The sequence below is a fragment of the Ceratotherium simum genome, chromosome 25, assembly GCF_057802395.1.
Source record: "Ceratotherium simum simum isolate JZ-2026a chromosome 25, ASM5780239v1, whole genome shotgun sequence".
NCBI lineage: Eukaryota > Metazoa > Chordata > Mammalia > Perissodactyla > Rhinocerotidae > Ceratotherium > Ceratotherium simum.
In genome coordinates, this window is record NC_141924.1 from 16117957 (window position 1) to 16144692 (window position 26736).

Genomic DNA, 26736 nt, shown 5'->3' on the forward strand with positions numbered 1-26736 from the left:
AGCCTGCCTGGGACATGTTTCCTCGGCAGGAGGGAGTCTGTCTGTGATGCAGGAGAGGGGATGGTGCTTCGTGTCCATTTTCCTGACCTCCCACCCTCGGTTTGCAGGAAGGGCAGGGGTGTGGGTTTCTTGAAGATTTGCACTGAGCTAATTGCCATCTTCAGAATGGAATTAGCTAAATTAGGGGTTGCCTGTGCCGCTGCTCAAGGAGACAAGGCGGTTGGTGAGTGAAGGGGCAGGTGTAGGAAAAGGCACAAGAATAGAGAAATATTTCCCTGCTAAAGGGAAAACAGCACAAGCTCTGTGACAAATGTATCCACCACTTGGTTTTGGCTCCCAGAGAGACAATAGGGAGCAGTGGGGACTGTGGTGGGTGTGAGAACTGATGCCCCCTCTGAAGGCAGCAGCTGAAGAAGAACTGAAGAACTGAGCCGGTTTTTACCATGTGAGAATAATGGCCTGGTGTTGCCATTATTGATTTTCAAGGGAAGCCAGGAATTTGAATTTTTTATATGAATTTTCTATTTTAAAATTAAAAATGTACCATTTAAATCTAACAAAACAGGACTGTGGACTCCATGAGGTTTGCCCCTTGGCAGCTTTTGATAAAGAAGACAGGAGTCAGGGTAAATATTCAGTTTGGCTCCTCATCTGGGCCTGTCTTTCGGTTGAACTGTAAGCACCAGGATGGCAGGGGGCTGTTTTGTTCAGTGTAATTTCTAGGGAATAGCACAGTGCTGAGCACATAGTAGACCTTGGATAGATGGATGGATGAATGGATAGGTGGGTGGGAGGATGGATGGATGGATGGATGGATGGATGGATGGATGGATAGATGGATGGATGGATAAGTGGATGGATGGATGGATGGATGGATGGATGGATGGATGGATGGATGGATAAGTAGATGGGTGGGTGGGTGGGTGGATGGATGGATGGATGGATGGATGGATGGATGGATGGATAAGTGGATGGATGGATGGATGGATGGATGGATGGATGGATGGATGGATGGATAAGTGGATGGATGGATGGATGGATGGATGGATGGATGGATGGATGGATGGATGGATGGATAAGTAGATGGGTGGATGGATGGATGGATAAGTAGATGGGTGGGTGGGTGGATGGATGGATGGATGGATAAGTAGATGGATGGATGGATGGATGGATGAATGTATAAATAGATATTGATGGATGGATAAGTAGATGGATGGATGGATGAATAAGTGGATGGAGGGAGGGGGAATGGAGGGAGGGAAAATAACTTCTCTTAGTCTTCTCCTTATCTGCCCTGCACTTCTCACCTTGACAGACCCGCCACCTCCTTTCTAAGTCAAACACTCAATATTTTGTCCTGGTCCCCTTCTTCTCATCCTCCTTATACCATCTAAACCCTTGTTCTGGAATAATCGGATATTAGTCACTTGCACCTGGGTAAGAATTGCCTTTCAGTGTTTGCCTTTCTCATGGGCATTTCCCCAAGTTGGGCTCTTAGTAGATGCTCGTTAAATGTTGGCTGAGGAAACTGCTTAGACTTCTCAATGTTAACTCTCTTTGTGGAATGAAGGTTGTGGACTTTCTGATATCTGTGGGAATGAGGGTGACACAATGTTATGTCTTTGGAGAGAAGAGGGGTAGGGACTGGGAGATGACATTCTAGCCTGATCCCTGTAGTCACAGTGAGTGGGTGGCCAATGACTTTGTTTACCCTAAAGGCCCGTGCTGGGGAGGAAGAGGAGCTCCCAGGGAGCAGCCAGGGCAGGTTTCCATCGTGTTAGACATGAAGCAGGAGTTCTTTAGAACAAGGAAGATACTGCCTCCTTCCTCCTCTTGGAGAGAGGAAATGACACATCATTTCCCCAGGGACACACCCAGGATGTCAGCCCTCTGCCATCCTGTTGAAGGACAAGAAGGGAAGAGATGAACATTAAGCACCTGCCACGTGTCAGGGATGTCATTCATGGGGGCCTGTGGCAGACATAGTCATGTCCTTCATTTTACAAATGAAACTGGGGTTCGGAAAGGTTGCTGTTTGTCTCAGGCACTAGGGTCTGTCTCTAACCGCCCACCTCTTTACCTGCAGAGGTGAAGTCCTGCCCTGCAGCCCACCGGTGAACAGCCCACTTGCCAGCGCATTTTTGGCAGGCTCCCAGAGTCCTTCAAATCTGCGTCCTCATTTAATCCTTGTGACAACCCTATGGGTAGATCTTCCTGTTGCCATTCTGCAGATGAGGAAGCAGACGCTGGTCCGAAACAATGCGGCAGATGCCACAGCTGCCAGCTCAAGTCTGGGTCTTTGGCTCCATACCTGCTCCTGATTTTTCTTGCACATTTAGGGACATGCCCCAGGAAAATTCACCTGAGTGCCCCCAGCACCTGCCCAACTCATTTGCCTTTGTCTGTGCCTTTCTCACATGGGCACATCCAGACCGTCTCACATTTGTCTCTGCAGCCCTTGGCCCTGGCGAAGAATAGGTACTAAATATTGGAAGGATTGATGGATGAACTGGGCCGCTTCCCCAGGGAAGCAGCTCCTGGCCCTGAGACTCGGCTGAGTGTCCCTTCTGTGGGCTGACCTGTATCATTGGGCTAATGCTCTATGTGGTCATTGTCCATTTATGTGTCTCTCTGTCCTGTTAGGTAGAAGCCCCCTGAGGCCAAGAACTATGTTCTCTTCCTACTTACTTCCTTAGAGCCTGCAGGCTCTGGCACACCGTAGATGGTCAATCAAAGTGTGTTGAGAGTCTTCCAAAGAAGCCTTCCCCGACCGACCTAAGTCACATCTCCCCTGCCTCCCGCATCTCATCCTCTGTCACTTTGTGCATTTTATTCACAGTACTCATCATTTCTTTTTCATCTGGTTAGTTTTCTGACTTTTCTAAGAGCATGTTAGCTCCACAAGAGCAGGGTCTATATCAACTTTCCCCCCAGTGTGCAGTGGGATGCCCAGTCCATATGAGGCTCAGTAAATAGTGGTTAAATGAGGGAATGAATAAATGATGTGAATTGTGCCCAGAACTACCCACTAAAATCTCCTTCCTATTGCTGTCAGAAGCCAATGAGGGGACATTTGTCACATCCTGTGGCTCCGGCCCCAGTGGGTCTCAGTTTCTTACCTTCACAGATCCCTGTACAGGTGCAAGGGACCTCGTCACCCTCAGAGGGTTCCTCCCCTTCCTAACTCCTAACTTCCTAATTGCAAGGAGGTACAGAGAGGCTGCCCCCTCATTGGAAGGTCCCCTCTGCAGTGGGAAGGAGCCAGGAGGATTACCTATTCTTGGGAGTAAATAATGGAGCTAGAATTGGATCTCTGAATTGGACCTCTGTGTTCAAAGTCTCTGCTTTTGCCGTCCATCCAACCTGCCATGTGACTCTCCTCATCTTGCTAACTGGGAAAGCCCTGAGTGTGTCTACCTTCAGCAGTCTTCTGCGTGGTCTGTCCTCCATCTCCCCCTGCTCTGTCCAGGCCGCAAATGAGCAACTGATATTTTGCATCAGAAACATGAAAATCTCTTTCTGGAACAAGATCCCTGTCTCTCTGCCCTCCCCCTCCACTCCCCTGGCAGAGGCAACCTGTGGGGACACAGCTGTGCCTGAGACAGAATGTTCCTGACCCCTCCTCCCTGGGAAGGGCATCGCCAAGACCTGGCCACATTGACTTTACGTCCCAGAGGGATTTATTGGAAGGGCTCTGCTTGGTCACAGGTGGATCCTGTTTGTGCTAATTCTCCTCTTCCTTCTGTTCCTGCTGCAGTTACGAAACAACTAGGTACCCGCTCCTCGTAAATCTCTCTCACACACCACATCCCGCCTCCCCAAACTAGGGATTTCCCACCCCAGCAGCACCGGTTTTATGATATTCTCCTTCCTGGTGCCTCTGATGTGAGGGTACAAAATGAGACCACCCACAGAGATGGAAACTCGGTGGAATCTAGAGCTGCCCCCCACCCTCTTCCCAAGGCTGAGGGCTTGACTGATTGGCCAGGATGTTGAGGGAGCTCGTTAGGAGAATAAACATATTAGGGCATTAGGAAGAGGTCTGCGTTAGGGAGACAGAGCCCTCGGGCACAGTGGGATTTGCTGTTTTGCCTGAGGTCAAACAGCCGGGCAATTACAGAGGCAGCAACCCCAGCCCCCAAGGCATCTAGAATTCCAGACCATCCCTACCCTTCCCTCTGCCAGACAGAACTGTTCAGAGGCAGCTCAAGCCTGAATGAGCCCCCGGCAAGGAGGCAGCAGTCTGTGTGGCCCGTCAGGAGACAGACTTCTGACTCCCAGCCAGGCAGGGGGATGGACGGCCTGACCCTCCGCTGAGTCCGTCTGCCAGGCCCTGCAGTAAAAATTCCAGAGATGGGCAAAACGAGTGTTCCTTCTGGAAAGGTGAGGCCCTGTGAAGGCAAGAGCTGCTTGGGTGGTATTGGTGTAGTGCAAGGTGCTTTGGGTGCAGGGTAGAATCAAGTCCAAGGGCTGCCAGTTGTGCAGGTTGGACACTGTCCAGTGACCCCACATGGTCATCGGTGTAGATTGGTAAGTGCATTACAACAGTATACCAGTAGATGGCAGTAAAGCGTCTCGAGGACGGATACCCCATGGCCTATCCCTGGAAGACATTATTCATTTACCCAGTCAGCAAACGTTTGTTAACCGTGTGCCTTGTGCCCTGGCACTTTGTGTTGGATACTGGAGAGTCAGTGAGCATTGAGACCCAGTTTCGGGTTTCTAGGCTGTCACAAACTAGGTGTATGGGGGCCAGGGGACAGACAAACCATGTGTAATTACAACATGGAGTGATGTGTTATAACGGTTGTTAGGTACACAGCGTGCTTGCCATGGGAACCCAGAGGAGGGACACCTAGCCCAGCTTTGTGTGGGGGGTGCTTTCAAGGAAAGCTTGATAGAGTAGGGGAGTATCTCGGAACATGAGAAAGAGGCAGCCAAGCAGAGAAGAGCAGGAAGCCATCCTAAGCAGAGAGAAGAGCATGTGCGAAGGCCCAGAGGTGTAACAGCGAAGGATGTGTTTAGGGAATCAGAGAAAGTTGAGTGTGGTGGGAAGAAAACCAGAGGAGAAATGGACCATAGGTCAGCAGGGTCTAGATCATAGAGGGCCCAGAGGGTCTGGACTGAATCCTCAAAATCTTAAAGCATCAGATCTAACTCACTGTTGCCATTTACAGGTTTTGTGTGATTTTGAACAGGACTTCTCTATCTGGAACATGCAGGGACTGCTCCCTGCCCTGCCACCTCTCAGGGTTGACATTAGGGTCAAATAGGAGCAGGGATGTGAAGAGGCTTGTGGGCCTGCTATACCAATGTCATCTATTTATTGTTATCATCATCATCATCCATCACTTACTGCACCGATGGGACAGGTCAAGGTGAGATGAGTCGTAATTCGGTTTTGTAACCTCCATGAGGGTAAGATTATGTTTTGTTTATTTGGCGTCCCCACTACACGGTACCCATACTGTGATTAAACGGTATGGTTAAACGGCACAGATTAAACACTCTGTCATTCTTTGTTGTTGTTGATTCTGTTTCAGGCCCTGGGCTGTATACTTGGGAGCTTACTATGTGCCAGGAACTGTTCTGAGTGCTTTCTATGTCTTATCTCATTTAATCCTCACAACAACCCTGTGAGATAGCTACTGTCATTATCCCCACTTCCCAGATGTGGAAAATGAGGCACATGGAGGTTGAGTGAGTCACCCAAGGTTGCGCAGTGAGTGAGTGGTGGAGCTGGGATTGCATCTGGGTGGTCCAGCCCTGTGTCCACTACACTCTACTGCCTTGTTCTGTGGAGGATCAAGTGAATTTCTCGCCACAACCTTGGCTGGTAGATGTTATCACCACCTGACAAATGAGGAAACTATGACCTAGAGGAGTTAAGTACCTTGTCTTAGAACATGTGGTGAGTGAGTAGTACAGCTAAGGTTTTTCCCAACCCTGTATGATTCCAAATCGATGCTCTTTCCAGAATACCAGTGATTGCACTCATTAGTTACCATCCTGAGGTCCCAGGCCCACCCAATACTTCTATGAAACCTAAGCCCTGCCCTGGCCCTTTGCTATACCCCTCCTAACAGCAAAGGAGGGCCCTGCACCAGGGACCTGCAAATTTCCCCCTTAGACCCTGCACTGGGTACCCTGAACCCTAGAATTCCCTGCCCAAAGGGACCCGGACCCAATTCCAGGGGCTGTGTAGGCCAATTCCCTGGGCCATTCTCCCAAGGCATGGCCAAGGGACAGCTGTTGATGGGGGTGTGGGTGAGGAGATGAAGCTTGGCCACATCGCCTGGGCCATCCACGAGCCTGCACAAGAAGCGCAGTGGTGCAGGACAGAGAGGAGGTGGGAGGAGAATTAGGCAGGACAGTGGGAACCAAGAGCTGGCAAGCCCCATTCCGCCATGTTCTGGATGGAACTCCAAGAATTCTGAGAAGTCTAAATTCTGACCCTTCCAGGTCATTATCAAGTTGTATTTGTCAAGGAAGGAAGACAGACCTGTTTTATTTAAATGTTTGCTGGCTTTATTTATCAATTTCAGATAATTAGGCATATGATACTAGGCCTCCATTTGTTCTTTTGCCCCAGGCCCGAGAAATATTAGAGAAGGGCTTATCCCAGTATCCGGAGTTTGCCGACACTACCTTTAAGGATTCGTGATAAAATTTGCAAACTACGTGAAAAGGTTCCCTTTGCGTGAGGCTGGCTGCACATACATTTTGTCTAAGGCCATCCTGGGAAAGAAAAAACCAAAATCTTTCTTTCAAGTCAATACCAGCGCTGTCAGTCAGTGATTCAGGCAGGGGTGGAAAGAGATGAACTCCACCGGCATCAGCTAAGTGTAGACAGAGAGACTTTGGAAGCAGAGAGACAAAGATTGGTCAGAGAATCTGTAGAAAGGATTCTTTCTTTCACAAAGGGAAGGTTGAAAAAATTGATGGCAATATCGATGTTCCAGGGAAAAGAATAGAAGAAACTAAGTAGATTCTTGGATGTAATGCTTGCAAATTATTGATTAGAACTCAACCATGTGACCACACCTAGCTGAATGGAGAGTTGGAATATACATTTTTTGGTGCCGATCTACAAACTCTCTTACTGTGCTGATCTATAAACTCTCTCACTGTGGGAAAAGAGGAGAGTGGGTATTAGGAGCAAAGAGCTGTCTCTTCTTCCCCAGAGAAGGTGTATGGAAATGCTTAACACAGTGCTCAGATTACAGCGAGTGACTAAGAACTATTGGTTTCATCACACCAACAGTGAAGGAGGGCAAATGGGCAGTAAACTTTCGTTATTTTTGCTTTGTGGGAAGACATCTAAGCCCAGGAGCACCCCAACATTCGCTGCTATTTTTCAGGGTTGAACAAAATCATAGACGTGGAATTAGAAGACCGGGATTCAAGCTGCTTAGGCAAAGTATTTCATCTCTCTGGTTTCAGTTTCATTGTCCATTGGATGGAAATAATAATACTTACCTCATGGTGGTGGTTGTAAGCGTTAAATGAGAAAGACTGTGGGTCAAAACGTACAGCACAGTTTCTGGGCCAGAGTAAGTACTCAACAAGTGGCTTTTTTTTTTCATCTACCTCTTCAATCATTTATTCATTCAACAAATATTAATTGAGCTCCTGCTATGTGTTAAGCACTCTGGGAGGTGTTGGGAATAGAATGATGAATAAGACATTGTTCCTGACCTCAAGGAACTGTGTTATAGTTTAGTAGGACACAGACATTAAACACAGTTACTAATTATAGCTAATTATAATTGTAATAAGTGCTATGAAAGAAAAATAGAGTAGGAAAAGAGAATCTGTATGAGAAAAGAGATGAAGGAGGCTAAGACTAGGGTGCTTATAGACAAAAATGGGCAAGTGGATGGATTTGTACATTCTACGTTAGAATGTAGAATCAATGGGAATAGGGAGAGAGAAAGAGGAAACAAGAATGATGTCTATGTTTCTGCTTTGAGTAATGAGTAGATGGGATGCCATTTACTGATAGTGGGAAGACAGAAGCAGGGGCGTAGAGGAAAGATGATGGAAGGATGGATGGATGGATGGATGGATGGATGGATGGATGGATGGGTGGATGGATACATGGATAGATGGACAGATGGATGGATGAGCAAAGGGATAGATGAGATCTTCATTGGACACATGGACGAACAGAGAAATGAACAGATGGATAGATCAATTTAATAAGTCCTTTATAGAGTATATAGGGTGTAACTCAATAAAATAATTCTGCACTATTATGTAGATGCTTTACCTCATTTGATCCTTAACATAACCCTTAGAAATATATTATGCAGGTATTAACATCTTCCTTTTACAGAGGATAAAACTGAGACACAGGGAGGTCAAGTGACTTGAACCAGAACCTGAGTCTTCGATCCTCCCACGCAGTACTCTTTCCTCTCTCCTACACAATCCATATAAATAATGCGAAAATCAGCAGGTAAGCTGAGAGGAGAGAGCAGGAAGATAGAGAATGTGTCTGGATATGCATTCTGGGGGTAAGGCCTTTGGGAGAAGGGAGAAAAGAGTAAAGCAGTCTGCATCCTTACTCAGGATCATCATCTTTTCTTCCTCTCCTTTACAGGGCCAAGTATTTCCATGGGAAGAAGGTGAATGGAGAGATTGAGATCCGCGTGGAGCAGGTAGGTTGGAGCTGAGTCTTCAGCACTATCGCCCTGACCTTTTCTGTAGCTGGAGCCATAATGAGCCAAGATGAGCAGAAAAATCCTGGCTGATACCTAGGAGTCTCATTAAATTCCAGAATTACTTGGCCCAATGGTTTTCAATATTTTTGTTTTAACAGTAGAAGCTTTCTTCAAAGGAAACCTCAAGTAGGATCCCATTCTACAAAATAGAGAGAGAGCTTCTCTGATGGAAATGGGCATGCGGAGCCCAGAAATCTGTCTGCTCCATCTTGTTCCATCTCCGCCCATCCCCTGTATGGTCCCCAAGGCATCTCCTTGAACCACTCGGGCTGGGGAGCACAGTTGGTTTGAATCCTGACTCCCTCATTTTCTAGGTATTGGGCAAGTGACTTAATCTCTCTTTGTCCCGTTTTCCTTGTATTGTTGTTGTTGGGATTAAATTATTTAAAACTTCAAAAGAAGTTAGAATCTCAAATACTGGCTCTTGTTATTGCCACTAATTTCAACATCCAGACCCCTCACTTGATGGGGAAAGGAACACATGTAGCTCAAGGCTACATAGGAAATCACTGGCAGAATTAGGACTAGAACTTGTGGTCTCCAGATCTAGGGCTCTTCCCATTCATTCACTGAACACGTGTTGGAGACCTACTCAATGCTGAACACTGTGCTTAGGAGAGCACATCAGAGCGTGGGTGCTGGAGCCATACCCAAATCTCAGCTGACCGTGTGACTTTGGTTGAGCAATACTTCAGCTCTCTGCAGCTCAGTTTCTTCATCTGTACAATTGGGGTTACAATAGCATCACCTTTTAGTCCATGAAACGTAGTTAGAACAGTGCCCAACACATACCAACCCTTAGTAAATGTTACCCATTTATCATCATCATCATCCAAGGCAAACAGTTAATAAGATAGAAAAGGTCCCTGCTATAAGATGAACTCACGAAAGCGTAATAAAAGAATAGAGGGATGTGACTTTTCCAGCACTCTTTGAGTTTGGTGTGTTGGAGGAAAAGAAAGCCTTTCTGAGCATCAAAGTTGAGTTGGCTTAGTATTAAAACACCTACAGCTTGAATTTCAATTTGATCTTGTGGCTTTCAAGTTAGTCCAATGTCTACTGGTTTTCCTTCCATGGCAAACAGCAGGTTATTTTTACTCACTTCACAAATATTTGTCAAAAGTCTACTATGCTAGCTAGCTAACATGTGGAGAATGAGGATATAGAAGCAGAGGCTCTGTCGCAAAAAGCTTGTGGTCTAGGAAGGGAGGTAAGGTAAGTCTTCACAGAACCTCAACACAGGTGGAGTCCAGGAAAGAGTGGTCCAGACTTAGTGCTATGGGCAGCAGAGGCCACAACTAATTGAGGAAGTCAGAAGTGGCTCCCAGGAGGAGGTGGTATTTGAAGTGGATCTTGGAGAATGAATAGGGTTTCAGCAGTTGCAGATGGCAACATGAAGAGTATGTGACATGAAGCAGCATGAGCAAAGGTAAGGAGACCAGAAGTACAGGGTGTGGAATGGTGTGGAGTCCATGATGGTTGACTCCCAGAGAGGACTCATAATCTTCCCCTGGTCCGTAACGTACTTGTCCTCTCAAGTTTCCTGTCTCAATGAAGAGTGCCACCATCTACCTTCCACTTTAGCCAGAAACCTGCACAGTCTCCTGGATGCCTCCCTCTCCCTCCACCACTATACCCATTAGTTACCAGATCCTGTTGACTCCATATCCTATATCTCTCTGGTCCATCCACATCTCTCCATCCCCATTTCCTAGATCCTTGGCTAAAGTATCATCAACTCTCATCCACTCTTCCTAACCGACAGCCTCCTAACTCCATCTCCTCACCCACTTCCAATTTATTTTTTGTGCTAAAGCTGGAGTGATCTTTCTAAAAAAGCAAATTAGATTCTTAAAAGTGTTAGCTTTTGAATTCCTTCCTCAAAGATTCCTTCTCTGAGACTTCACATTCTGATCTAAATAAGCTAACCCAGTTATTCCCTTCCATAGTATCCCAACTTTTCCATCCTAGTCCTTATGCATATATTTAGGTGTAGGACTCTGTAGGAGGGTAGGGGCCATGGCTCTTTGGATCTCACTCTGTTAAGTAGCACAGGGCCTGGCACATACTAGAACTGAAGCAAATATTTGCAAAATGAATAACTGATAGATTCCACAGATTCCAGGCTGCTTGTCAGTTTCCAAGGGAGATAAATCACTGCTCCTTAATCTGCCCTCAAAAATCTGCGTTTTCATAAACCATCTGGTTAATGCTCAGTTGCCAGCTTAGCTAATCCTGTCTCATCCCGTTTGTGACAACGCCAGAAGCATGTTTTAATTTTACCCTTTTGTCTCAGTGCTGCCCCTGACCCGATTTATGGGTACAAAATCTGTGAGCAGGAACATCAGAGACAATTGCCCTAAGAATAACCCAGGGCCTCTGAGTACACTCAGCCGGGCTATGAGGACTCCAATCACACTGGAAAACATTGGCTAATTTACGGTCATCCTGATTTCGAGTTATTCCCCTTCTTGGAACTCGGAAGGCAGATTAGCCAGAAGACCAATTAGCAGGTCATTTGTGCATGTTTCCCTGGAAGACAGGCTTTCCTAAACACATCTTAGAGTCTGAATCGTTTGTCTTTTCCCATCTGGATCAATGGGTGGGTCACATAAGCAACCCCCCAGGAATCTCACATGCAAGCTCTAGCACTTGGGAAAAGTCTTAGGATGGAAGCCACTGTTTAGTCTGAGCCGGCCTCACATTTTGGAAGTCTGTCTCCCAACTGAGGGCCAAATTAACCAGATAATTGCACTGTCTGGGTTTTGCTGGACAGAGCAAATGATTTAGTTGTGGTTGGCCTAGAGGAAGCCTCCGCCCCTTCTCTCCACCCTCTTCCCCTAGTTCGGAAACTGCTTGCCTCCGCTCTTGCAGAGCCAGGAATCAAGAAACCCTGGGGAGGCCAGTGGGGCGAACTGCATCAGGTTGCATTCCATTACCCAGAATGCCCTATTGGCTCTGCGGGGCCTCACAGCAGTGTCCTAGTAGGGCCTGAGAAGTTCCAGCCAGGGTGGTTGGCATGTCAAGCTCTCCTCTGTTTAGATTTGAGGCAAAGGGTCTTTTTCTCCACAGGTACAAGTCAGCCCTCTGTGGGACTAACCGATGAGGTTGGTGAATGGATTAATAGCAAGTAGACTCACAGTTCTGAGCGACTAGTGGATGAGGACTTGGTGAGATGGAGCCTCAGACTTCATTCTTCTCTAGTCAAAAAAGACTGAAATTACCATGGTCAGTCTTTCCTTGGTGTTAATGGAGGAACCAAGGCATAAGGAACAACAATGCCTTGCTGCAGCAGAGGGAGAGAAAAGCAAGAGAGGGTGAAGCCCCTGCCCTTGAATCCAATAAAGGAAGCTGAACAAGCCACACATTTAAGTATGAATGCCAGTGGCTCCCTCTGGGCCCTGTCGTTGTGTGATATTCGAGTTCAGATGGGGTTAGGTAGATACAGGTAGATCCCAGGGAAGGCTGTTGGTCGGAGTCCTGTTCATCTTCTGCCCTTTATATATTTCCTCAGCTTAAATGTCTTCTGGAAGCAAAAGTGGGGTTTTTCCCTTAAAAATATTTTAAACACTCAAGACCATCATGTATATTCTTTCTCATACCCCCTTCAGCCTTCCATCCACAGCTCTTTCTGGAGCAACCTTTCTTAGAATGGACCTTTGCTGTAGATATTGACCGTAAAGACCGTGTGATATTTCAAGAAATAATTGTCAACAAGATAGAGCAATGGAGGTTGGACGTTAATTCAGTTTGGTGGACTGGAACAGGTTGAACATTACCCCCATGAGGAAATGACTACTTGATAGAACACACCTTGAGAGAAATGCATCTAATAGCTTGCCAAAAAGCTCTGGCCCTGGCTTTGTTCTCTTCCTCCTTCTTAACAGCGACGTATCAAATTACATTTGTTGACTTGAAGCTGAACGGGAGAGAGAATGTGTTGGATTAAATTTGAAATGATCAAAGTGAATGGGGCTACGCTGTAAGGTCCTATTTAAAACCTCAGCTGAAGAAGACCAGGACTGGGGACACTTAGCTTATTCAAATCTCCTGAGGGGCCGGCCCAGTGGCGCAAGGGGTTAAGTGCGCGCGCTCCACTGCGGGGACCTGGGGTTCGCCGGTTCCGATCCCGGGCGCGCACTGACGCACCGCTTGTCGAGCCACGCTGTGGCGGCGTCCCATATAAAGTAGAGGAAGATGGGCACGGATGTTAGCCCAGGGCCAGTCTTCCTCAGCAAAAAGAGGAGGATTGGCATCAGATGTTAGCTCAGGGCTGATCTTCCTCACAAAGAAAAAAAAAATCTCATGAGGAAAAAAAAAACACCTATGGTTTGAGATGAATAACTTCTTAATATTTTTGTGGAAGTATGGTGTAGAGGTTAAGATTGTGGCTCTAAAGTAAGATAGACTGGAGACAAATCTCAGCTCCACCATATTTTGGCTGTGTTGAACTTCCACTTATAAAATGTCTAAGCATCCGTTTCCTCATCTGAAAAATGAGGATGATTTCTACCCCCTAGAGTTATTGTGTGGATTAAATAAGTTAGAGTAAGTAAGATGCTTGGCATAGTTTCTGGCACATATATTAGGTGTTTGATGAACTATAGTTTTCGTTGTTACTCCCCCCAAATCTGATGCCACTTCAGGCTGCATTATCAAAGTGCAGCATTTAGAATCCAGGAAGGTGATGGTACACACACACACGCACGTTCTCTCTTTCTCTCTGTCACACATGCTAGTTGGACTCTAGTGAGAGATCCAGTTGTAGCATCACACTGTAAGGGGGTAGTAGCAACCCAGAATGCCTTCTGAAGAGAGTGATTAGGGTGAGAGGAGACTGACATCTATGAGGAAAGAGGGTCAGTGTAAGGAACTGGAGATGCTTAGTCCAGAGAAAGAGAGGTCATTGATAGGACCCAGTCTACTCTTTGCAAGTATCTACCACCCAAACGAGTGGTTGAAAATAGTAATAGCTGCCATATGTTGAGTACTTACAAGATAAGGCTAAATGCTTTTTATTGTTGGATGGGCGTTATTGTTGCCTCCATCCTGCAGAAACTGAAACTCAAAGGGAATAAGTGCCTTTCCCAAGGTTGCCTGACTTATAATTGGCAGGAGCCTGTTTTTGAACCTGGGAAGTCTGATTTCAGAGCCCTCCTCTTACCCGCTATATTTTTCTGCCAGTGTTGGAGATATCAAGAACAGTAACCAAATGTATTGGTTCAGTCACTTTACATGCATAATCTTTTTTCAACCTCACCACACCCTTTTGAGATGGGTGCTATGACTCTCCCTATTTAGCAGATGAAGACACTGAGGCTCAGAAATGTTCAACACTGTGCTTGAAATGAGTGATAGAGGAGGAATTTGAACCCACGTTTCATCTGCACGTGTGCTGAACCACCACCCTATATTGTTTCGCTGGGATCCGAGTTCAGGCTGATGGTACAATCCTACAAGATGATGGATTTCCACAGACACTATTAAGCAGTACTGGCTACTGTTGAATGGGCCATGCCCCTTTGGTGGGTAGGGATTCCCCTGTGCTGGAAATAGTCCAGCAGAAACTGGATGGTTAATTTGGGGAATATTTCACAGGAAATCAATATATTTAATAAGAGGTATCTTGTATTATTTTTTTCTTTTATTTATTTTTCGGGTAAAGTTAACATATTCAAATAGTCAAAAATTGAAAAGGTAAAAAATGGTATCTGGTGAAAAGTCTACCTCCTACCCTGCCCCTGCCAACCTAGTTCTCTTTAACCATTCATTAACCAGTTCGTTTAACCATTATCACTAGTTCCTTGGGCAAATTTCCAGAGAGATTTTAAATGCAATGAGCAAATACGCATATGTGTTTATTTTCCTTTGCTTTTTATAAATGGTAGTTAGTCAGAAAAAACATAAACTATTGTAGGTATTTCAGAGGAGGATTTAATAAGGAGGATTGATTACAAATGGGTCAAAAGGGGACATTATATTACCCAGAGCCACAAAAGTCCTGCATTCGCTGTTGTCACTGCCACTGCTGCCGTTGGAACTGCTGCTGTTGCCAGTGGAGAACCATTAGCCTGCACATCCACAATGCTGCAAGAATTGCCACTAACCTGCTGTATCTGCTGTTGCTGTTGGTGAAGCTTCTGTAGCTACCACAGGAAGCAGGAGGGTTGCTACCTTCCTCCTAACTTCATTCCTTGCCTGAATGCCTCCCATTGGGAGAAATTAACTGGGACCATGGATCAGAAGAATCTGGGAGGTGTGGATTTAGGCTTTCAGCCCCGATAGTGCAGGAGAAAATGTAGAAGGGTAGGTGTGGGGCTGAGTGGCAGTAGACAGTGAGTAGCCCAGTCCATCCCTTTAGTTGCTCAAAGTCCGCACATATCTGGAAGTACTTATCCATACTCATCCATACTATTCTGACTCTGACTTTTCACTTAATGTATCTTGGAGTTTATTCCATGAGAATATGTGCAGAGGTGCCTCATTCTTGTTAATGATTGCCTAGAGTGCTTTCAGTTGGATACACCATAATTTATTTTCCATAATTTTACTGTTATAAACAATGCTAAACCTATGTCATTTCAAACATTTGTTAGTGTATCCACAGGATTCCTTCCTAGAAATAGAATAACTGGTTCCAAAAGTATTGCATGTAGTGGATGCTATAATGCACCTTGAGGAATAAAGGACTTTATTCCAGCTGCTGGAATTGCTACCAGAAGACGGCCCTCAGCTGTCAGCCCTCTTTTGGAAGCGCCTCCGGTGAGGAGAGCTGCCTTGCTCAAGGTCATAATCTCTTTCCTGGGGGCAGCTGCACTCAGTGACTGGCTGGCACAGGGTATAAAGACCTAGCTCCTTTACCCCAGTTTGGGACAACCTTGAGGAGCCGTTCCAGCTTCAGAGCTCTTTGTGGAGTTGGTGGAGACCTCTGCTGAGATGCCAGTGCAGCCCACCTTCTTCTCCTTCCAGTCTTGCTTCCTTTCTTTTCTTTTCTTCCAGTGGTAGTGATTCCCAGAGTACTCTGGCAGCCTAAGTCCATCTCAGAGTCTGCCTCCCGGGACATTTATAATTCTGATAGATAGTGCCAAATTACCCTCCATAGAGGTTGACAGATGATCTATAAGACCCTTCTGGTCTGGATTTCTAGGACTCTACACGACCCATGGGTTCTGGAGTCCATTCTGCACGTAGTGGTCTCCTGCTTACAGCCCAAGCATTGATGCTGAACTCTGAAGTGTTCCATAATTTGATCTTCCTATTTGACCTTCTTGTGTTTGAAATTCACCAGAGCTTGGCGTTTCTCTGCAGGGCTGAGTCCAGCAGAACTCTACCCGCTCTGATCCACTAAGCCTTGTTTTGTTAACACAATCCTGCAAGATTTATTTGTTTGGCTTGGCTTGCCCTGACCCCAGACGTTCTGTTTTGTATTATTTTTAAAAGCGTGCAGGTCTCCATGGAGGCCTTTTTCTTCTCAAATCTAAGAACCAGCTGGGGGGAATAAAAAAAGCAGATGAGACACTAGGATGTATTAGCTGAAACATAACTCATTAGAGGAGTAAGTGTTTCTCTCCTTGACCATGGCATTGATTAATGTGGATTTATCGCCATCTTGGATCTACCTTTAGGCTTACCAATTTAAGAAGATAATAGAGAAATGGAGAAACAATAGTATTGGTGATGGTGGCAAACTTTATTGAACATATACTTATGCTAGGTGCCTAGTTAATTGCTTCCCGTGAATTAACTCTTTTAACCCACACAATATGCATGATACTGAGGAAACTGAGGCTCAGAGAGCTGAAATAAATTGCCCATGAAAGGTCACAGCTAGTAAGAATGTGGGGAAGCTGAGATTTGAACCCAGGTTCAGCCGACTCCAGGATCGTAGTTCTTAACCAAAGTAAATCTATCAGAGTATATGTTGGGTCTTGAATTTGTCTTCATCAAGCTTGTTTGCCTTGCTTAGATCAGGTTCCTTGAGCACATATCTCAGTGTCCTTTCCTCTCTCACCCTACTCTTTTGATCTACTGGATAAATTACAAATTCTTATGAGATGTTCTTCCAGCAAAAGACTCCTCCTATCCTGACTAACCCTAAAGGCTCTTACTCATCATTTGATGTTTCTGGCTTATTGCTGCATAGTTCTCCTGTTAACAATTCTGTTTGTTCTTTGTTTTCCCCCAAGAGTGAATGTTTACTGTTTGTCTTTAAGTGTAGCTTGTGTCTTTAGATTACGTGAATAGTATAGCAGCTCAGACTCTGGAGCCAGACCACCTGGGTTTGAATCTTGTCTCTCCCACATCCTGAGTGACCTTGAGCAAATAATTTGACCTCTCTGTACCTCCATTTCCTCATAAGTAAAATGAAAATAACAGTAGTAATAAGATGCACCCAGAGAGTTATTGTGAGATTGAAAGAAATTACCACATGTGATGAACTCAAAGCAGAGCTTGGCATTTGAAAGCACTCAGTAAGTGTCAGTAGCTATTTTTACAATCACCTTCACATCACTGAACACACATTGCCTGAGTAGTTTCTAGGTGTCAGTCTCTGGGATTATTCAGAAATGGAAAAGATATAATCCATGCTCTAAAGAAGTTTGCTGTGCAGTTGGGAGGGGGGAAGAAATATAAAAAGTTCATGTTTATATGTGTTTTTATTATTTACATATACGTCCAATCATATTTCCCATTGATATATGGTTCTCAACTTGCGCCTGTATAAAATTCTAACTTTTCCTTGTTGGAGATGGCACAGATCCTGGTCAAGTGTTCAATGAATGTTTGTTGCATAAATGTGTGAGTGAATGGATGATATGATATAGTCTTAGAAGGGTGAATCCAGTAAGGGACCTTGGAGATCATCTAATCCAACCTCCTTGTTTAACAGCTGAGAGGTGCGGAAAGGGTAAGTGACTAGACCTAGCACACTCACCAGATTATTGTTGGAGTCCGGAGTGTGGAGAACCAGGCTCCCATCTCCCATGTCATTGTTCTTCCTAGTACATTTCTCCACCCGCCAATATTATCTTTTGTCTCTCCCTTTTGAGAAGCCATTAGTCCCTTCTAATGGTTCTAATACCAAATTAATTAATCTAATCCTTGAGTCATGAAGCTCATCTTTTCCACATTGAGCTGCAAGAGGCCTTCTTCTTGGGGATGTCTAGGATGGAGTACTGAGCCTCAGCTGATGGCGAAAGGAGAGCTCCAAACAGTGAGGGCTGGGGGAATATTGAGACCATGGTTGGGTGAGCCCCACTGATTCTAAACGCAACAGGGACTGCTTTGCCAGTTGGACAATCCTTGGAGGCCCTCCTTGTCTTCTCTGCTGGAGGAGACTCTAGCATCCTGGTTTGGCAGTCCCACTCATTAGCACCTTAACCAGCGACGAGAAGATAAAAGAGATGGGAATGAAAGTGAGCCCATCTTCTTGCACCGGGAAGGCCAGCCCCTAGTTCCTTAGCTTCTACCTACTGTGTTCTATAATCTACCCTTCCTTACTGCCACCCGACTCCATCAGCATATGTGCCTTGGCCCCTGTTAGTATCACAGATAAATGAGACTCCAATGGAAATCAAGTGGAAGTTTTGAAGAAGAACTCAATAAGCCATTTAACTTCTTGAGGGATGTGTAATAAAAAAAAATAAACAGCGCTTGTCTTATCTCAACCTGCTCCTTCATTCAAGAAACACTTTCTGAGCACCTGCTCTGTGCTTGGCCCTAATGACAGAGCTCTCCACTTCCAGACTGTTCCCCTTCTGGTGGAAAGATAGACCTTGAGAGCAGTGACTGCCATACATTGTGGTGAGGGCTGTCATAGAGATCTGTCTGTCCAAAGCACGGTGGAGCACAGAAGAGGGATCACCAACCTTGCCTTGGGACGTTCTTAGGAAAGGCTTCCCAGAAAAGCTGATGCTCGATGGGGATCTGGAAAAGAGAATTAGCTGAGTGTCAGGCCAACAAGGGCGCAGATGTGCACAACAGCCTTCCAGCTAAAGAGCAGGTTTTAAATCTTAGCTTGTCACAAGTGGGGAAAATAACCAGAGCAAAGAGTGCATGAGAAGTGGTGGTGGGAGATGAAGCTGGAAAAACAGACAGAGACAGTCTGTTCAGGGTGGGCTTTGTGTGGCAAGACTTGCAGCTAAAAATTGTGTCCTCAAGGCAGAGGGGATGTATTTATTGCACTTTTTAAGCCATGGAGTGATGTGATGGGGTTTTCGTTTTAGGATGCACATGCTGATAGGCAATGGACTGGGTAGGAATGGAGGCGGGAGACTGGAGGCAGGGAAATTCAGCTCTGGATTGGGTGAAGAGGCATCTTATCCTTGAATATTGTGCTTGGGAATGAGGTCCATGGAAAGGACTTCATAACCATTAAGTGAACGCATGTATATCCCTGCTACTGTGTTCTTTAGTCATTTAAGCTTCATTCTCATATCTGTAACTTGTATTTGAGAATAGAAGAGATGACCTATTTTCCTTAAAACAGAGAAGAGGGAACCAGACCCACATGATGTGTGGGAGCTGGCATTGCATAAAAGCAAGCCACTGTTAATCGCATCTTAGTCACCACCTTACTCCCGGCCACTTGCCCTGACCCAGTTCACACCCCGCATTCCAACTCACTCCCAACCTCCCTAATTTCTGGCCATGTGATGCCTTTGACTGCTTATGATCTCCCTCCTCTGCCTCATTCTGCCCTCCTCGAACCGCTTCTCCAGCTTTGACCTTGGCTTTTGCTTGGCCGTTCTTTGCATTTGCTGCCAACTCTGCTGTCATCTCCACCATTTGGGGTCCGGCTTGCTCCCTGATGAGAGGAGCCCCCACTGAGTTCACCCTAGCCCTGCCAGCAGCCCCTGCCTGGAGGTGCTTACACACAGAATTTCAGCCTTTGCATTTCAGTAGGAATCAAGGGTTATTAATTAACCCAGGGTGGAACCTATTATGAAACATCCCAGAAAGCTGGAACAAACCAGAGGGATTTCTGAACTCACAGCAGGGAAAAATGCCTTCTAATTGACTTGGATGACTTCACCGCAAAAATCTGTCTGGCTGTTATGCTAAACTGGAAATTAATCTATTAGATTGTCTAAGGAATCTCCCAGTCCACCCTGCCCAGAATCTCCTGAGGAGGGGAGTGGGCCTGACACATAAACAGGACTTATGCTTTGAAATGGCTTCTTTTGGATCATACCCAGTCTGGCTGCCTGGGGAAGAGAGGAGAGGCTGATATCTGAGAATGAGTTTATATGTCCTACATTGTCTATCTTTAACATCACATAGGAGCTTTTCTAAGGCACTACTTACTTTAGAGTAGAATTCAGCCTAAGCCGAACCTGTCTTGGACCACTTCTCTCAGGGAGTTTAGAGGGTGACAGGAGAGAATTTCCATGGATGGTGTTGTCATATAGATGTCAGCTATGCAGCCTGGGCCCTGAAGGGATTAATGATAATAGCCAGTGTCTAATCATGTGCTTGCGAAGTACCAAGCACACCCTGAGCCCTTCATATGGATTAATTCCTTTAATCCTCATCACTACCCTATGAAGAGTAGGTTCTGTAAGTTCGCCCATTCTCCAGATGAGCAAACTAAGGCCAAGAGAGGTTTATGTGGCTTACCCAGGGCCCACACAGCTTACAAGTGGCAGAGATGGAATGCAGTCTAACTCCAGATCCTATATTACCTGGGAAGGGGTATCCTGGAGAAGGAAAATCCGAAGACTTGGTGAATTTCTTCTCGTGTGTACAGGTCTGGCTTGTGCATTAGACTTGCTCCTTGGGACTCAAGCTTGGCCTACAAGGTCCTCTGTGAGCTAGCCCCTGCCTAGCCTTCCTTCCTCATCCCCTCCCTTGTCTACCTCAGACCGTAGTCCTAGCAACCCCCTGTGGTTCCCCACCTGCCTGATACCATCTTGTATTCACATCTGCATGCCTTTGCTTATGCAAGTTTCTCCTCCTGGGCCAGCCTTTCCCAAATTTTGCCATAAATCCTTCGAGATTTGGCTCAGGCATTATTTCTATTCTGCTTCTCCTGACCACCATTTCTATCAAAGCAGGGCTTATCCGTGCTCTCATAGCAACTCATATATTTCTACCAGTACACTTACTAGATTACCTTGATGTTACTAGTTCACCTACCTATCACTCCTTCTAGACTCTAGGGTCAAAGACAACATGGACAGTATCTGTATTTATCCTACAAATATTTATTGAATGCCTACTATGTGCTAGGTGCTAGGGCTACAATGGTGATTAAAAACAGACGTAGTCTTGGCTTGATGAAGCTTAACATCTAATGAGAGAGACAGATATTGATCACGTAATCTCTTTCTCTCTCTCTCACACACACACACATACACACACACTCCATAATTACACGCTGCATTAGGAGCAACAAAAGAAACATACACAGTGTTATGGTAGCATGTGGTGGGTAGGCTAGCACTATATACTTATTTAGCTACGTAGTAGGTGCTCCATATACCCAGATACATAATCTGTGCTCAATAAATATGAGTCAAACTTATCTGAAGTAGAGAAAAATGAATAAGCTACAGAGAAAATATTGGATCTCCTCTAAGAACTTCCCAATAGACAGACCCACCCAAATATCCTTTTGCATGGTAAATGACACAGGTGAAGCATTAGTCTGATACCAATGACGCAGGTGAAGCAATGATACTTTACAATATAGGTAAAGCAATGCTTAACATTAATGTTTAGTGAGCACAATGTGCCAGCCACTCAGAGTTCATCTGTATCAATTCACTGAATCCTCACCACAACCTCACCAAGTAAATACTGATGGAACTGAGACTCAGAAAGGTTAAGTATCCTGCCCCAGGCCGCACAGCTGGCAGGTGGCAGAACTGAGATGTGATGCTCCAGATGCACTGGGGCCCACATGAGTGACCCCCTCTTCTCTTCCCACCTCTCTCGGTCGCCTGTAGAGCGTGGTCTCATGACGGTGCACTTCTTTGTCCAAAGTCACACTGCTGGTTACTGCAGAGCCAAACTACCCACCACCCTTGTCTCCTCGTCAAGGCTGGCTTTGAGAGTTCTCAGAGGAAGAACTTGGCAATGACAAGAGGGCAGCACCAGAAAGGAAGCGGAACTGAGTCCCATCATGGGGCATCAAGGGTCGCATTTGGGGAGTTCTGAGTGAGTGTTCAAGGAAAGAAGGAAAATTAACAACTGAAGGTTGCTCTGCGCTCTTCATTGCTCAAATGCTTCTCACATATTGCTGTGTTTAGTTCTTTTGCAACTCCTGAGGCGTAAGTTTCATTATCATCCAAATGAGGAAATTAGGGCCAGGAGAGGTAAAACAGGTATTTGTGCAGTTAGTGGCAGAATTGTGATTGCAACTGTGTCTGCCTGGTTCCAAAGCCCATAATTTTCCCCTGGCTCACCTGTTGCCCGGCCAGACCTGGAAAAAAACTGCTTCTTCTGGCCAAAAGCAGTTTTTTTTGATCGATTGTCCTGGAGACTACAGACAGCTCATCTGGATTTTCTGACCTTCCGTTATCTGTGCTGCTGGAACCTTTCTTTGCTCTCTGAGCTCATGAGCTCAGGAGTGGGTTCTCAGCTGTTTAAGATGGACTCGAACCAGGTGACCTCCCACCCACCCCACCTTGGGGCCTACATTCTGTCCAGACAGGGAGGAGACAGGCAGCCCCCCTCTCCAGCTGCCAGGAGAAGCAGGGGGAACAGAGAGGTTGAACCTCCCCTGGCTGGGCCAGCCAAGTGCCAGGAACCCCAACTTTGCATCCACTGGACAGAACCCCGTTTTGATCACCTGTCTTAATTTGCTTCTTCTTGTACAGCTGCTCTGGTCTCTCTGGCTCCCTTTGCTCTCCATGGTCCAGTCTCCTCGATGTCTATGGGATGAAGGCCAAAGTCTTTAGACAGTGCCAAGGCCCTTCCCAACCAGCCACTAGCCTGGCTTTCTCACCACCTCTCTTCTCCTCTCTCTGCTCAGTGGTGCCCCCAAGAGTCTTTGGAGGAGCCAAGACTTAATTTAGTTGGCCTTTTGTTTATAGTGGCTTTCCCTTAGGTTCTGCATCTCAGTTCCCAAAAATGTTATTTCTATGAGTCTCTATCCACCTGTCCATTCTTCCATCCATCCATCCGTCCTTATACCTGTCTGTTTATGCATTCACCCATCTCTCTAAAACCTAACTCCACTCCTTTTATCCTGGTCTCAAATCAGTTTAGAACTAGGCTTCTTTTCCCCGAAACACCTTCATGAAATTTAGTATTTCATAATATCAATAATAGTGATAATAATAATAATGACTCCCAGACATTAAGCACTTGCCATACACACACACATGCACGCACACACACATGCCTGATACTTTGCCAAGATTTTACTATATGTAACCTCACTTTATCCTCACAGTGGTCTTATGAGTTATCGTTACTGTTACAGGTGAAGAAACTAAGGTCCAGAGAGGCCCGGCAATGCAGCTTACAATTGGCAGAGGCAGAATTTGAACTCCTGGCTCCCAGGCAGCTCACACTCTGTAAAACAGCCTGTTCTCCTAACTCCCCCCTCATTCCTGGGGTACGCCTCTGCTATCCCTACCACCCTTCTGTGTGGCTTCTGGTTTCTTCTAGTCCTTACTTTAACTGCTCTTTGCATATATTTATTGGGAAATAACATTAAAATTCTCAAAGTAAACAGGCTCATTCTCACTAATTCTTGTTACTACTCTATAGTATTTTATTTGTGTGGAGGAAAATTTTTTGTGGTCTCAGGAGAAAGAAGAGATATTTCGAGAGAGTTTGGTGTGATGGACAGAGCTGTGCCTTGGATCAGAAGAGTAAGGGAGCAAATCCTCGCTCTGCCTCTTATTCCCTACAGGACTGTGGGCAAGAGACTCAATGTACCCAGCTTCAGCTTCTTTATTTGCAAAGTAGGGATAGAAAGAGCAAAACTGCTATGCTCAGCACATTGTAAGAATTTAGTCTATTTTAGTTAAATCAGAGGGACCCTGGATCTAGGTTGACTTGTCTGTAAAAGGAGGAACTGGCAAATGCGCGGGGCATGTTCTGCCCCCAGCCCTCCCCGCCATGACAGACACTACTGCTCAATGAAGGCCTGCTTTCCAGCTGAGCTGAGGGCAGCCTCATTATTCTGCACACAGCAACCAGAGCTGGCAGCAAGGTGAAACCCACTGGGTGACCCCAAAGGAACTCTCAGTTCTCACATTCTGTGGGTTTGATACAAGCCTACTTAAACAGGATGGTCAGTTATGGACAAGGTGGTTGGATCCTGGAGAGATGAGCTCAATCAGTATATATATGATGAGAATGAAACCAAGACCCACTGAGGATAGAACTCTGAATTCTATTCTAGCGATCTCTATCCTGGAGTTGTCTACTAGAGCAACTGTTTTCCAATCATATTCCTTAGAGCCTCGGTGTTCCACAGGGGTACCTGGGGTTGCAAACTGTTGAGCATCTTTGGAAGAAGAGAGGGAGAGAGAGAGACAGGCAGAGAGAGAGAGAGAATGAGAGAAAGAAAGAAGGAGGATGAGAAAAGAGAAGAGGTAGAGAGCTTAACTCATCCCTTCTTCTATATCAATAGTTCCCAACCAAGGGCAGTTTTGCCCCCCAGGGGGCATTGAGCAATGCCTGGACACATTTTCAGTTGTCACAACAGGGGAATGCTACTGACATCTATGGGTAGAGGCCAGGGATGCTGCTAAACATCTAACAATACACAAGACCACCTCCCACAACAAGGAATTATCCAGCTCAAAATGTCAATAGGACCAAGGTCGAGAAACTGTTCTAGACTGAAACTACTCCAAGACTACACCTTTGTGTGGGGAGCCCTGTGGTACCCTAAAGTCAGGAGATGGCAATCCAGTCTATGATGATGTGGGCTTTCCAGACCACTCCAAAGAAACTTCACCTTGACTCCTCCATTTAGTGATCACAGTAGCCTTGGGATGGAGACAGGGCAGAGACCTTCTCCCTCATTCTTTTTTTTTTTTTTTTTTTTTGTGAGGAAGATCAGCCCTGAGCTAACATCCAAGCTAATCCTCCTCTTTTTGCTGAGGAAGACCGGCTCTGAGCTAACATCTATTGCCAATCCTCCTCCTTTTTTTTCCCCAAAGCCCCAGTAGATAGTTGTATGTCATAGTTGCACATCCTTCTAGTTGCTGTATGTGGGACGCGGCCTCAGCATGGCTGGAGAAGCAGTGCGTCAGTGCGTGCCCGGGATCCGAACCCCAGCCACCAGTAGCGGAACGCACGCACTTAACTGCTAAGCCATGGGGCCAGCCCCTCTCCCTCATTCTTACAGGCAAAGACACTGAGGCAGAAGTTTCTGTGATTTCCCCAAGATCCCACAGCTAGGAAGTTCCAAGAATGGAACTGAAACCTGTGTCTAATTTGCCCCATGCTCAGTGATCTTTGCAACGCAACCCCACACCTAAATGTGTCCCCGGTAGCCCAGCAGAGGCCCAGAGCCAGTGACTATCTGGAAGGGCTGGAGCAAGCCTGTTGTTGTAAACGCACTGGAGATTTGTTGTAGTCAAGTTGCTAAGATGTGCAGACATGGAAATGACTGTCATGAAGGAAGAAGTTTATTATACTCATAGTTCTCTAAAAGCAGGGTGGGGCACAGCATGCCATGTTGGGGGCATGCCATGCCACCTGGGGAAACACCAGGGCTGGCCAGGAGGCAGTGGGAGTGCAGGGAAAACGTGAGCAAGAGCCTTTATTATGGTTTCTCAGGAAGGAAAGAGCGAGGCAGGGTCAGCAGGTTTAGGATTGGCTAGTTTGAATAATAATTTCACTGGGCTCTGGGGTGTAGGGTCTGTCTCTGGTTGTTGGGAACCTGGCCCTCGGGTGTTTAGGGCAGGCGGATAGCGGCCTGGAGCTGACAGCCCAATAGGTTGGGGGTGTGGATTCTGGATTGGCTTGCATTTGAAAGGTGCTCTCTATGGCAAGTTGTTGACCGTCTCTAGGAACTGGCCAACTCCATGAGGCGCAGACCCTCCAGAGACGGCAAGGCCCCGAGATGTCAAAGCACCAGCGAATGGAAAATAAATAAGACATGGTGAATACAAAGCCTCACCATTCTGCTGCTTTTTAACAGTCTTTGAAAACAGAATTCTTTTGTTTCCAACTAAATCTTATATAATAACCCAATATTTAAGCAAATAAAAAATAGAAATCACTGCTCTGTTTGAGGCATAGTTGGAAGACCCTGAATCCTTCGAACCTCCAGAAAAAGTGCCCAAGGCTCCTCTTTAGAAGTAATTCTCCTGTTGCAATTCCACCAGGGCCTCAAGTTTGCTGCTTCCTTTGCCTCGGGTTCTGCCGCGGGGTGGAAGGAGCCTAGCGGGGTAGTTAAGAGCAGGGACCCCGGAACTGGACTGCTTATGTTTGCATTCTCGGTCTGTCACCTCCCGGCTGTGTGCCCTTGGGAAATATATTTAATCTCTTCCTGCCTTAGTGCTCCCTGCTATAAAGTGGTCATCATAATAATAGGACCTACCTGATGGGGCTACTGTGAGCATTAATTGAGTTAACATGTGCAAAGCCCTTAGCACAGTGCCTGTTACACAGTAAGTGCTCAAAAAACTATTATAAATTTTAATCTGAATACAAATATAATTTATGATATTAAATTATAAATATAGTGTATTGTAATTATTATATTGCTACTGGAACGACCAGCGGTCTTCACACAGCTCCCACATCTGGTCCTGGTATGACCGGTCATCTCTTAGTAGCGTCACTACTTTTGTTTCTACTTCTCTGAAATCGACAGCTACTGCTTCTGCTACTTTTGCTTCTGTTGCTGCTGCTTCTATCATTGTTTCGACTGGGATAACCCTTGCCACCACCGCCATTGGGTGTTGCTACTACCGAGTGAAAGCAAGGTCAACTGAGTCCTTAGAGTCAAAGCAGGTGTGAGGGTGCAGAAAATGACATGAGCCGTCCCTGCTGGGCCACCACGGACACGCTCCTCTTGGATCCTCTTTGTACT

General features: G+C 45.9%; 1 protein-coding gene across 1 annotated transcript in view; it reads left to right on the forward strand.

Moving 5' to 3' along the window:
- Positions 1–26736, forward strand: part of SYN3 (synapsin III) — a 425920-nt gene that overhangs the window by 10449 nt on the left and 388735 nt on the right. Inside the window, exon 2 of the mRNA XM_087448985.1 lies at positions 8606–8663. Within this exon, the coding sequence (XP_087305111.1) occupies positions 8606–8663 (58 nt within the window). The remainder of the gene's footprint in view (positions 1–8605; positions 8664–26736) is intronic.